Here is a 13,856-nt window from a genome sequence, read left to right on the forward strand (position 1 = left end):
GGAAAGTCTTTGTTTTGCCATGCTGTTCTGCAACACGGTCGACAGCTGCCCTGTGCATGTGCATGAAATCTGTGCATGTTCATTTCTTTACAGTATAGCATTTGTTACAGAATTAGTCTACAGAGATAGACTAATTACTCTAATTATTTTCCAATTTTTTTTTCTTAATTTTACCCTTTGTGCTTAGTAGCCACGTAAATTTGTTCCTTCAAATGTTTGCTGGTCTAGGTCACTATCATCAGTATAGGTGTAACTCCAAAATGTGTGGGTTTGATTTGAGTTCCATGAGGTTAGAAACATGTTTTAAGTTATGTATTGGATAAAGTCTCTTGTACCCTTAACTACTACATGGATACACAAATAGCCGTCTTTGTGGAGAAGACACAGTTTGCAGCATCTTGATTACCAAGCGTATTCTCTGCCATGTGCAGCTTTGCTTTATGGAGCTAAATAAAACAAGGGAAATTGAAATGGGGACATGAGAGAAAAATGAATGTTTTCAGCTGAGATTTGCACAGAGATGACAGGTGAATGAGGTGGAGAGGTAAAGAACAGCTGTTCCAGATGGTAGCAGCTTCAGGAGGGAAAATGCTGGAGTCAAAGCGGTCAGATTGTAGGAAGAGATGATGCTCATGAAGGATGAGTGGTGCTGGCAGGGAAATGAGTGTCAGAGGTCAGTGGGAAAAGCACAGTAAACACTGTGTATGAAGTTTATTTGTCTTAAAGTAACCATTTCCTGTAAATGAATCTTTTGTAGTTCTTTTCAGCACTGATTGCAGGTGTTTATCTGAAATCATCAGTGATCAGCATTTTCTGTTATCTTTGTCTGCCTCAACACGTACACTGCCTTAGTTGAGTTTTGTACTGACAACAGACACTCAAGAATAAATCACAGTTTTCAAAAGTCTGTTTTTGAAGCATCCCTTCTGTGTCTTTAATCTACTACCTGAAAATGAAAGCATTAGAGGTGCTTGAAAATTTAATAGCCTTGATTTTAAGGTTTTAAACAATCTAGCATTCTTCATGAGACTGTAAGAGTGTAATTTGAGCCATCTCTACATAAATAATTCATACAAGAAGCAAATGTAAAATAATAGGCAACTAATAATGCTAAAAGTGACACTATAGTTTAAAGAAAGATTTAAAAAGAGCAAAAATCTCTGGATAAGTCTTGGAGTTCTTTTCAAGACACCTGAAGAATTGGTTGTCTGAGGGTTGGGCACTCTCAATTGTTCCATGTTTACAATGTTCTGCTTAAATGCTGTGGAGAAATAGGCAGAACAGTCACTTTCTGTCAGATTTATAAAGGCGGAACTTATTTTAATTAACCATTTAAACTTAACTTACTGACTTTGAGTTGACTCAAAGTTGTTTTACAAATCCAATAGTTTACATTGATGGCTGACCTGTCTGTTGATCATGGGTGTCAATTCTACATCATTTTCCCAGTGCTGCTACCATTTTAGGCTTAGTCTTGCATGATATAAATGTTTCCCTTCAATTTATGTTTTAAAGTATGTCAAAATGAAGAAATTCTGTATATTGTGAAGTAGCTTCTGGGCTTTGTGTTGAGATAACTGCTCTTCAGGAGTGAGTGAAGGGATCATGTTGTAGCATAAAATATCTTAAGTGCTTATGATTAATCCATTGGGATACTGCAGGTGAAAGGTGCAATGTGATTTTGGTCTTTTTTTTTTTTTCCCTCACAGGGGCAATTTTTGATGAATCTGCCAAAAAAGATGAGGAAGTGTTTCGAATGGCAGTTGCTGATCTCAACCAGAATGATGAAATCTTACAAACAGAGAAAATCACATGTTCAGTGACGTTTGTGGATGGCAACAATCCTTTTCAGGCGGTTCAAGAAGGTAGGACAACTAAAGAGATTTCCTGTTGTTGTTTCTGCAGTGACTTGCAAAATACTACCCTGATAGCTTCCTAGTTTTGTGAGAATTTGTAATTGTTGTTGGCTTATTTTTCTATGAAATATAAAATATTGCATTTAATTTTGGATTTAGCTGCTTTGGTCTGTGTAGGTCTAGTGACTTAAAGCTATAAAGTCATTTATCCGTTTCGTAAGTATAGGCTGTTGGAATGTGGGAAAGAAGTCTTTTTGCCTACATCTTTCCCTTCTTGCAGGCCTCTTAGTAGTTATTGTCAAGCCAATGACTTCTTCCTACTACTTTTTGGTTTAATGTCATGCAGTTAATGGCACTTATTTGGAAAACAAAAGTCGTTGTGTGGATAACCTTTTCAGCCCACACACCTGAAAAAGTTACCAATTTTAAAGGAGGGATTAGAGATAATCTGATCACTCAGAAAGTTGCCTGTGTCTTATATGATTTTGTACTCAGTCTGTCCTTTGTCATTCCCCAATTATTGGACAAGGGGTGACAATGTTGCTTTGGGCTCCTGTGATGATAGGATGTAGGATGATAACAGAATATTTGAAATCCCTCTGAACTGGATTAGTAAATCACTGGTGTGACCAAGCAGTTGTCTGGAAAGACAGCTGTGAGAAGTCTTTAGAAGTATGGGTTCAAATTTGGTTTGTAAACATTTGTTATTTCTTTGCTGTTCCAACATACTAACTTCTGTCTGAGATGCAAAAGATGCTTAATGTAGGTATATTATTAGACTTTTCTTAACAACAAAACAAAATTTTGGTGATTTTCCATGTCCTTATTGGCTCTATATTGACACTTGAGATTTAAGGAAAATATGCATATAGTTACTCCACTATTTGTGAAATCAGAGATTGATACCAGTTTGACTTCAAAAGACTGTTGACAAGACAATGCTAATGAGAAGGGTTATAATGCTTATATGACAGTGTTTTTTATCAATGACTTTCTTAATTTTTGAGAATTCAGTAATTATTTTGTTCTGTTAAACTGTACAAGTGGATAGACCTGTCTAATGGGAACGGTTGCAGTCTGTGCTTGATGAGGCTGATGCCGAAAAAAACGTAATTTTGGAAGTATTCCACTTAGAATCAATTCAGTCTCTTTCAGTCTGAAAAGGCTAATATGAAAATTGAAACTATCTGATACTTTTAGAATTCAGAGGGGAAAAGTGAACTAAACTTTTTAAAGATACTTTCTGCACTGTTGCTATTTAAGGTTTGTTGGGTTTTGTGGGTTTTTTTGTTTTGTTTTTTTTTTTCAATTCATCCAGGAGAGATAATGGCATCTGATGCCATGTGCTTAGCATTGATTAACACTGAAACTTAGCAATTAATTTCCTTTATCATTGTGGTAGACTAGTTGCAGATTATTCCACAAAATGGTGTTTTTAGCATCTTTTTTACTTCTAACTTAAAGAAAGTAGGAGTGTCCAGTAAAGTAGAACATTCCAAAGGACTTCATAGCCTGATACTTCAATATTCAATTACTTATTTTGTGCAAAAGTTATATTTGTCATTGTTGAAAATATCTTGGTATGGTCAACATTTGAAATGTGAATGGAGTAGGTTTGACATAAATTTCATTATCATCTGTGTGGGGGTGAAAGGTCTGTTATGATATTGAAGAATTCAAGAAATTACTTTCCATTAAAAACTGGTTTTTGTAAATACATGGTCAAATACAGCTACACGCCTAGCAAGCATCATATTCACTATCTTGTAAGTGCCCTGTGTTTTGTTTGGAATAATTTGAGTGAAAAACAAAGGTTCTGTCTTTTGCATGTGTGTATCTGTGAAATTTTGCTTTTTGAATTACTTTACCGCAGTTAACCTATTTTCTTTTGATTTAACTGAACAAAGGCATAAGCTGCAGTATAATGTTACAATTACTTTGCACCAGTTTCCTACCTTTCTTCTTTGCTCTCTATCTTTATATCACTTGTCTCTTGCTCTCAATTGCATTTCTTACAAGTGTTAGTAGCAGGAAAGGGTACCACTCTAACTTTTGTCACATATTACATTGTTTATAGCTGGGACAAACACTTAGCAAAAATGCACTGTACTAAGCTCCAGAGAAAAAGTTCGTTTAAACACTCAGGCCATTTTTGTCTTCTGTTTCTAAAAGAAATACCAGAACAAGGCTAAATCTCATGTTTTTAAATGTGCATGACATTCAGTATCTCCCAACTTGCCTTTTTCATGCAAGCATGAGCCCTTCTTTGGAATCATAAAAATGTTGAGTCTGAGGTACTTTCCTATCAAGCAGAGCCTAATGTTCACAAAATTATACTATTTATTTATTATTATATTCTACTATTTGTTTTAATTATTTTATATAAACTACTTGACGTTTTGCTTTTAGTTCACAATATCTGGGTTTTTTTTTAATGTTTTGACTTTTTTCATATCATCTAAACTACAGAAGAACCTGTGAGAAAACATCTTTTAATGCTTGGTAAAATGCTAATTTAAAGCATTAAACCTATAGCAATAACTTTAAATGGGTCTAAATTTGTTTAAACCTACCTGTTTTAGTCAATAGAGAAGGTTAAAAAAATTGCCTAGGACTGTGAATTTCAAAAAACAAGACATGAGCAAAAACCTCACAAAACAAGACACGGAGGAAATACTTAAAAAGTTATTTTTTCATAGTGGTCCACTAATGGATAGCATGCACTATTTCTTTTATTTCATTAAGTTAGCAAAATTAGCAAGTAACTCCCAAACAATTTAAACATAAACACTCAGACACTTCATAATGATTTTGGGATGTAAAGATAAATAATACAAGAGGATCAGTTGCTGTGTGGTACTGTGTTCTTCCCTCTGAATCTGTTTTTATAAATTATTGTGGTGCCCTTAAATGTCTTCCATTTGTACCTTAGGGCATCTCATTAACAGTTCTGATTGGAGCGATGATACTATAACAAAGCTGAGTGGTTTTACCCTGAAGACCTGTGAATGACATGCCCCATAATATCACTGAAAGTGCCCTCAGGGGCAATTTATAGGCATGTTTTAGTGCACAGAAATAAGAGGCAAAATTCTTTAAGTTAGGGCAACTGTTCTTCCCTTTGGTACATGTTCTGCCAGAAAGGGCCAACAGTGGGTGTGATGCAGATGTTTTATTGTGTGATTCATGCTTCCATGTCAACATCATGGAGTAGCGTGGGAACCCATGGAGGGAAGTCCAGGATAAGCCCAGTTGGTAGGTCAGAGTGAAGACCAGTGAAGTGTATTGCCAGATGTGCATAGCTCCAGCCTGACACCCACAGGGGGAGCGTTTGCAGAAGAAGAGAGTGGCTGAGAAGGGTGGCTGAAGCATGTAGGTGGTGCACCTCGTGGAAGCTGCAGCCCAGCTCTGAGATGTCACAGTAACACACACCTGTGGAAATGTCCAACACGGCATGTTCTTCCCTCTCTACCTTTCTTTCTTCAGTACAAAACACTTCATAATGTTCAAAGTACTCTTCTATGAATGTCTCAAAATATTTGTGTGCTTGCTGATAGAGGAAGAATATCGTGGCTGGCCTTTTTATACTGTGCCTGTGTTGGGTACCACAAAGGGAAAGCAGGAATTTAAGTTTTCTCTGTATAGTTATTGAAGGAAGTAGGGATAGTCAGTTTTTGCATGATAGCAAGTCAGTAATTTGGCACTATGAAACAAGGAATTATGGTGCCAGATCCATACTATTGGCAATAATACATATTAGTATAAACTTTACTTCTTTTCCTGTGAGATTTCAATTTACAGCAGTATTTAAATAGGAGTAGGATTGGCCTTCCAAAGGTTTTGAGTTCTAAATATACTTAAACTGAAATTATTTTTTGTAAGAGTCTTGTTTCTATATTTTTTTCTAATGGACTGTTTTTCCTTTCACTGGGAAATTTGATTGAAATAAATATAACACTGTTTTTCTTGTTTGTCAGACAATCATCCTGTTCTCTCATCTTCCTCTTGCTTTTATTATTCTTGCGCTTACTTCAATACGCTAATAATTAAAGATTAAATTTTTTGGTTCAAAGCCTGCCATTTCCTCCAATTCTTAATTTATCATTAATAATATGATCACACATTTGCTGAATGGCTAGTATAAAATATGCAATAGCCTGTGCATTTTTGTGGCAAGGGGAGGGAAGGGGCAGCTTTGGTAACTTGAACCAGAGGTAATAATTTGGTTTGTGTGAATCTGCCTCCTTGGGCAGCACAGTTTCTACAGCCCTCATGTTGCTATTTCCACTTTCACACCAGGAGTTATAGATCAAACTCTGCAGGAGTTTACAGTGCTCGGGGCATCCACAGCATCTGGAGGGTAGTCAGAGCTCGGCAGGACCCATGTCCAAAGATGTATATTGTTCTTGGAGATCCACTGGCGATATTTTAAACCTCATGGCAAACACTTTCTTTTCATTCAGTGCTGATATTTTTTTTTATCTTACTTTTTTCTCCTACCTCCTTTTTTTTTTTTTTTGACAATATGACATTTTTACTACTCTATAGTAATGCAATGTTTTCTTCTATAACCTACCTATAATACATGACAAATAGGTTTGACTGATGCCTTTTGAAATCCACTTTTTTGACACATTTTCCTATTGCAATCACATATATGTGAAGCTTATTTTTCTTTCTTTTTTTTTTTTTAAACCAACCTTTTTGTCATTCAGGTTAGACACCAACTTGAGCCTTCGTAATGGCTTTTGAAAGCTTATTGTGATCAGTGAAGTAAATAAGGCAGTGAGTCATAACTAAATGGGATTCAGCTGTAGAGTAGCAGAGGTTTGTAGGGCAGCAATATGTATGAAGGTCACATGCAGGATTTTATTCAAGCAAAGTTTTATGGTCAGAAATTACGACCTGATGGATACATCTTGGCCTTTGGGACTAGAGGAATGTAATAAGATTGTCCTTTCCCATTTCTCTGATCACTGTAGAAACCTGTTTAAATCCACAGATTTCATGGACTGCTAAACTTACTTTCACTTTGTGTCACTTATTTCTTCAAATTTCTCAGCTTTCCTTGTGCTGTTTATTAACCAGTACATGTTCAGTTTGAGATTAAACCTTTACCGGGTTGCACTTCTTCACTGCCCTTCCATTTCATTCCCGATTTGCTTTCTTATGTCCCAATAAAATGGATTTTAATGTGAAAAGATATACTGAGGGGGAAAAAAAAATCAAGTAGGATTTGAACCATAAAAAGTTAAGGGAGAAGAGGAGGAGAAGCATTTCAATAATGATATAAAACTCAAACGTAAAATCAGAAACTGCTGGAAATGTTTGCAATTGCAAATTGCTTGTATGATGAGTACTTCAGAAAATATGGTAGGAGATTTTTTTGAATTACCTGTCCTCTGTGCATCCACATAATGTACCAGCAGTTGTGGCACTGTGCCCTGTTCTCAAAGTGCAGGGTGAGAAGCCTGGCACTCTTACACAGGCTTTGTTCTCATTGTCTTGCTAACCCCACAAAATCAATCAGATCTCCAATTTGCAGAAATACACCATGGGAGTCCAAGTGTTGACAGCTTAAGAAAAAAGATCTTGCAACACTGGTGATAAAATCATGACAGTTGGGAAGACGCGTTGCATGGGAGAAGATCAGGGAGAAGGGAGGATTGAGCGCTGATTGAACTAGAAAAGGGACAAGTAATAGAGGCTTAGTTTAAGATTAGCAGGATGCATATTTAACACATTTTCCACAATTTGAAAGGTATTGGGACCTTCCTTTGCCTGGAAGTAATCTACCCAGAGCATGCTGCAAGCTGTAAGAGGAGGTCAGATTTATTGTCTATTGTACCTCATAGTGGTACAGCAGATACAGTAATTGCAAGACTTCCATTGCTCTCCAGCCTTTGAATTTAGAGCTCCAGTGTTTTCTAGTTCTCTAATTCTTGCTGTAGTAATGTTTTCTTCAGTTCAAGACAACTTCCATTATCTTTGTTTCCAGTTTGAAAGCAAACTCTGGCAGCTGTAAGCTGAACTAGGCTTTCAGATACTTGAAGATAAAAAAATCCCAAACTTTATATTCATCTCCAAAAAGCTCCTTCAAATCCACGTAAATTAAAATAAAAAAATAAACAAATCGGTCCATCAAGATTGGCCTTCTCCAGGGTAGCTTAAGCAATGTGAGAAACACGGTTTGAGGAAAAGAGGTGCAAGTCTTGACAGTCTGTAGTATTTGCAGATAACAGATCTAAAAAAAGTTAATATATAAGACGTTAGGGCAGTTGAAGTATGTTTTCCAAATCACTGAGCCTAAGTGGGCAAGAAAGAGGCTAACTACAGTGCAGACTAGGGCAAGATCCTGCCATCTTTTAGTTGCTTTTATTCATGGTGTCCCACAGAGTGCCTAAAATCCACTGAATGTACATTTTACGAACACTGTGTGCCTTTGTTGTGTTTTAAGGAAAGAATACTAGTGTTTCTATGGAAACCACTTTTTTCAGGTGACCAGGAAACCCAGTAGCATCCCACTGTTATACCTGGCTGCATTGCAGCATTCAAATGGAACGGCAGGGCTGAAGGTGTTTACTTAGAGTCACCATAACCAAGGTTATGGTGTTTCAGAGTTGACATTACCTACCATACTACCTTTCTGCAGTCCTTTTTTCCCCTTCTGCTTTCACATGACTTGAAAACAGAAGGAGTGATTTTCCTAACACTGGTGCCATTTCCCATTGTGAGTTGCCAAAGTTTGACTCAATTTTTATGGCAGATTTTGACAGTTTTTATCAGAGCTTCCACTTTCAAATGACAGACAGGAATTTTAATAAGCTTGAAAGAATTTCCTTCCCAGTCTGTTGCTTAAGCATGTGACTCTGAGGCAGGCTATTAACCTCTAACCTCTTTTAAAAAGGTGAATCAAATAAATGAATAAACAACTGGACAAGTGTAATACCTTTTGATGGTGAGGTGCAGAGTGAATTTTATCATGTTACTGTATGACAGTAGACAGGCTGATATTCTGCAATACTTACACTTTAGATTGGATCATTTCTGATTTTGCAATAGACATATTTCCCCTTGCAGTTCGTAAGTGCCCAGTGTGTGTTTTCATACATTAAACACGGTGCTTCACTCTGCTGTGTTAACGTACCCTGACACACTGCTACCAGTTTACTTTTAAGAGAGCTATGCAAATTGTGATGTGATTAAATAATATCAGTAGTATATTTAATTGTTTAAAGCCACTGTGCCTGAGGGTTTTTGGGGTATTTTAACAAACAGAAGCATTGACACAAAGTAAATGAGGGATGCCTCATCTTCCTAGATGCCAATTATTTAACTAGCACCCTGGGCTGTTAGTGCCCCAAAGTAGTCTCCTTAAATAAGTAATGGATACCCTATCTGGATTTCCTTCTCATCTTTCTGTGAAGCAATGTCCAGTAAAATCATTACAGCAGTCAATCATCACCGTCCAGCCAGACATGTATATTCCTAGACAGGCCTCACAGCCTGCAAGCTTGCAGCAGGTTGTGGCAAGTACCAAGCAATGAATTGCTGCATTCAGCTGTTTTCTGCTCTGTGGAGTCCCCCAAGTTCTCTTGTAAAATAGTGTCAGTTGAAGATTTTGCTTTTTTTCTCCTGACTAAATTTCTCTCAATGATGCAAAAGTCACTAGGTCTTTATTTCACCTTACAGTTTAGGTACAAATATGGGTCCAACTGCTTACAGATCCATATTTGATGTATCTATCTGTATCAGTGCTTGTCTAAAAGTCAATATAGCTAATTACTTTAATTTTAATTAATTAATTTCTTAATTTAATTCTCCCCTTTGAGCCTTCCTTGCACTTCTTCATTCCCTTCTGTTTCATTTACAAGCTGGTTTTGTTATAATCTCTTAACTCTTTGAGCATTGTATTCTGACCTGTATTTGAGGCAATTGGGTATTTATATGCTGCAAATAATTTTAAATGTACTTCTCTCTCTCTCTCTCTCTCTCTCTCTCTTCTCTCTCTGTATAATCAGAGACAAAGTGTACTTTATGGAGGACAGTAGTGTTTTAAAATCTAATTTTGGTAATGAGGAAATGAGCCATGACAACTCTGGAGGTGAAGCCTGAAGTGAATTATGAAGGTCATTCTCTTAGATAGGAAAATTAATTATATTTTAGCCTGGTTCCCTGTTACTTAGACCCTTTATATTGTGCACTACCAAGTAATTTTGACTAAATATCAATTTATGAAAAATTATCTGAGTAAAAGAGCACAGTTACAAGGACAGATTTTGAAACTAGGAAGAGTTTTATTAAAACACTAATCATATCAGAAAATCATAACCTTTCATGTTATTTTTCTGAAAGGATGGCTGCTATGGGATTTAATGCTCATTCATTTTGACTCTCGGTGGGCCTTTAGTTTCTGTGATTACTGGCTCTTCTGAAACTTATTTTTATCCTTAAGACCCAATCTTTTGAAATTCTTCATTGCGCAGTCTGGAAGAGATTGAGGAGAGCCAAGCTACTCTGAAGGATGCAGCCGATAAGTGTAGCGCTCGCAGGGGGAGATGAAACAGGTAGTGTTGATGGTAATCAGAAAACATTTACTCTGAGCCTGGAATAGACACGGGAGCCTTGCAGAGCCGTTCATGTGCTGTTGACGCACAGGAGGGAGTTTGAGCTTGGGATCTTTATGTAAGGGTATAAAGCATTAACACGTGGGGCTTAACTTCATGTGGAAATTAAGCACCTGCTTAAAGACTTTCCTGAGCAGGAAAATACTTAAACAGTCCCAAATCAGTGACTTAATTTTCTTTGGCAGCTGGTATTCATTGTTTTGTTTACTTTAAGGGCATATTTTCTCCAGAAACTTGTAGATCGTAGCAGCATTTTTCACATTCTGCACCTCTGGTTGTCCAAATGAGCCAGGTGGCTGTAGCTCCTCTGCTATTGCTGGAAGCAGAAAATGTGGCTGCAGGTCATGGCTGTGCCCTGTGATATCTGGAAAAAAAGTTTGAAATCACAACGAATCTTCCAGAGTGCCAGGCCACATAACAGCTAAATAAGTAACAGCCTACAGAGGTTTGGCTTCTGACACTGTGCTTCATGACAAGAGGGTTATGATGTACAGGGCTTTGGTCATCAGAGTACCAGAGAGCTGTACTTAGAAATTGCAGTTTCGTGTTACAGGTAAACAATTTATGTTCAACCTATCCCTTCGTGACCTGGTGCAGGAAAGGAAGCCAGCAAGCTTTCATTTTCAAAAATGTTATGTCTCTTTAGTACCAAGCTATGGCTCAGTGGCAAGCCCTGTGATAGCCAGCCTTTGCTAAGGGCACAGGAAGGAAGTGGGAACTCCCCATTCCAGGTGCAGCTTGCTGTAATGTTGGATGACAGAGGCTGAAAGTATATGATCATTAATAGGTCAAAAAACCAGCTGCCTTAGGAGAAGAGACTTATGCAACTCTGAAATGCCATTACAGTGAAAAAGGGTGCCAAAACTTTGTTTCCTGAACAGAGAAGATGAATGTTTCAAGAAGATGGAATCCATTCAGACTTACCAGAAGGAATTAAAAAAAAAAAAAAAAATTGCATGGGTTGTAAAAGCTAATGTGCTCTTTAATGGGTGCGATCTGAAGAGAGAGGTGATGCAAAAAGATGGACTTTTCAAGACACTTGTAAAAAGGCTCAGTAGTTCTACTTAAAACATGAAAGTTTAGTTTCTCCCTGAGGTCTTTACTAATCCTAATTCTCTGATAGTAGAAAGGAAAAGAGAGTAAATTGGTATGGATGAAGAAATAATATAACTTTTGCTTGGTTATCTCGCCTTTCTGATATTTTCTGTCTCTTAAGTGTATTTTTCACTTTATCTTAATTTGGCACTGATGTATCAAATGGTGAGCCAAGATCATATTCTTCTGTGTACTTGGCTTGTTGAGTTCCACACATCATAGAGTAGAAACTGCTTCCTGTGATGAGAGCAGGAGAGAGTCTAGACATATGCAGCATAGGAGCAAGTAGTACCTAACTCAGTTGGGTTAGTCACAGTTACCTTGATTTGGAATAGTACTGAGTGTAAAACAAACCTCTGAAAACAGACTTAAGAAAATGTTTTTAGGTAATGTTACTTGCTGTGTTAGTTTACATGACATTAAAATATGTACTGTTCTATCTTATCCTAGAGGAAAAAAGAAATCAAACTATTCAGAAAAACATTTTTCTATGTTACAGGAAGCAAGAATTTCTTTGTAGTCTTTGCTAGTAACAACGACGTCTTTCTTAATACTTAAATTATATCCATCAATAGCATATAACAGCATTATATTGACAGTTACCAGGAATTCTGCAGTTGGGACATGTTTTCATTGAATTTCATTATTTGGAGGATTAACATTTTAAAAGAAGGTCAACATCCAGGGAAGCCCCATGCACAGTAATTGCATGGCTCAAGTCACAAGTTTTTAAGCATAAGGCATGCATTTTTTTTTTTCAATATTTGAAAATAATCAAAATTTCTTTTTTGAAGAGCTTTGGAGGCAGTAATAATTTTACTGTTTATATTGCAATACACTATGGAGAATTTCTCTAACACTGTTTCTTTCTCTCTGCTTAGGATTCATGTCTGGAAATCTACCATTAAAATTTATTGTGAAGGGGTTTTTTTATCGGAAGGGAGAATAAGCAGTCATACTTCATGCAAAGTACTACTTAAACCTTCTCTCAACTGAGCCTTTAGGTCAGTCAGTCTTGTTTGAGTTAGGTTCTAATTCTTCACAGACAAAGTGCCATAAAGACAATTTGACGTGTTATGATGTGTTACAATCTGTTACGTAACATCAAAATTCTTTAAGAATTGGTTTTCACATATAAAAATTAATTGTGGATGTAAAAAGCGGGGCCAGCTATGGCTAGCCTCTGTTCCTCCTTCTTTCAATAAACTTGGCAAGAAAGGCAATGTATTAAGATGCTTGTTTATAGCAAGTTCACTAATCCTAGGATTCCTTTGAATTTGAGCACAACTAGTTTCAAAACTCAAATCACTTTTAAAACTGGAATATACCTATTAAGTGTTTTTGACCATGCCAGGATTGTAACTCAGGATTTTCTAAATTGAGCTTGTGTGTCAAGTCCCAAAATAGGTTTATGCATGTAACACATCTGCCAGTTCACCTATATTTCTCCTCTCTGTGCAATCTAACTTTATGAGAAAGTTAGAAACTTCTGTAAATCAGCAGATGTTCCCTGTGCAAGCTCTAGGTGGTTCCCATAGTGAATGTACTGGATCAACTTCTATTTCTAGCCAGAACAGGTACTGGAGGAGTGCACATGGAATCAGGAGCCTCCTTTGGGAACTGCTGATACTTAAGCTCTGACACGACCTATTCCTCAAAAAACAATTTTGGACTTTGTTCCTTATATAATATGATGTCAGTTGCTGCTACAGTTGGGATGACTTTGAAATGCATGATTCCTTGCTCTAGCCTATCAAAAAGTTTATGTTCTGCAATTCTGTAAGGAATGCACCTTGAAAAGCCATCCTTTCAAACTGGAAATGGGCAACCAAAATCAGCAGCTTCCCAAAGCATTAGAATGGTAGAATCCTTTTTGCACTCTTCTGTTAATATTAAGGATGTTATTAAAACTAGTTAACACATCAGGGTATTGGTTTTTAAACTTCAAATTATTTTCTGGAGCTTCTATTTAATAAGAATAAAATTTCATTATTTTGCAGTGTTTGTTACTTTAAAAATTGTCACCTTTTAAGAGTTGGTTCCATATAAAGGTATAATCTATCAGAGAGTCTTAAATTCCAGATTTTTCTTTTATCTCTTTTTTTGCTACTTGGTATTTTGAAATCTGTTTTCCTATGTGTTTATACTCTGTGCTTTCAGCTTGTGCACTTTGCAATTTTATAGACCGTATTTTGTTATTGCAAAATGCTGTTATCAAGGAAAAACTTGCTGTGAACAAACATACTGCAAGGTCACACTTTTGTATTAATGGGAAGTC

At 36.7% G+C, this 13,856-nt stretch overlaps 1 protein-coding gene across 3 annotated transcripts in view; it reads left to right on the forward strand.

Moving 5' to 3' along the window:
* Positions 1-13,856, forward strand: part of GRID2 (glutamate ionotropic receptor delta type subunit 2) — a 698,274-nt gene that overhangs the window by 142,249 nt on the left and 542,169 nt on the right. For all 3 annotated transcript variants that reach the window (XR_005564017.1, XM_027731749.2, XM_039382594.1), the window contains exon 2: positions 1,710-1,865. Coding sequence is in view for 2 of the 3 variants with exons in the window: in XM_027731749.2 (XP_027587550.1) it covers positions 1,710-1,865 (156 nt within the window). In the remaining variant the exon portion in view is untranslated. The remainder of the gene's footprint in view (positions 1-1,709; positions 1,866-13,856) is intronic.

This window comes from Pipra filicauda, unplaced genomic scaffold, assembly GCF_003945595.2.
Source record: "Pipra filicauda isolate LSUMZ 115617 unplaced genomic scaffold, ASM394559v2 scaffold111_size4109106_pilon, whole genome shotgun sequence".
NCBI classification, from domain to species: Eukaryota; Metazoa; Chordata; class Aves; order Passeriformes; family Pipridae; genus Pipra; species Pipra filicauda.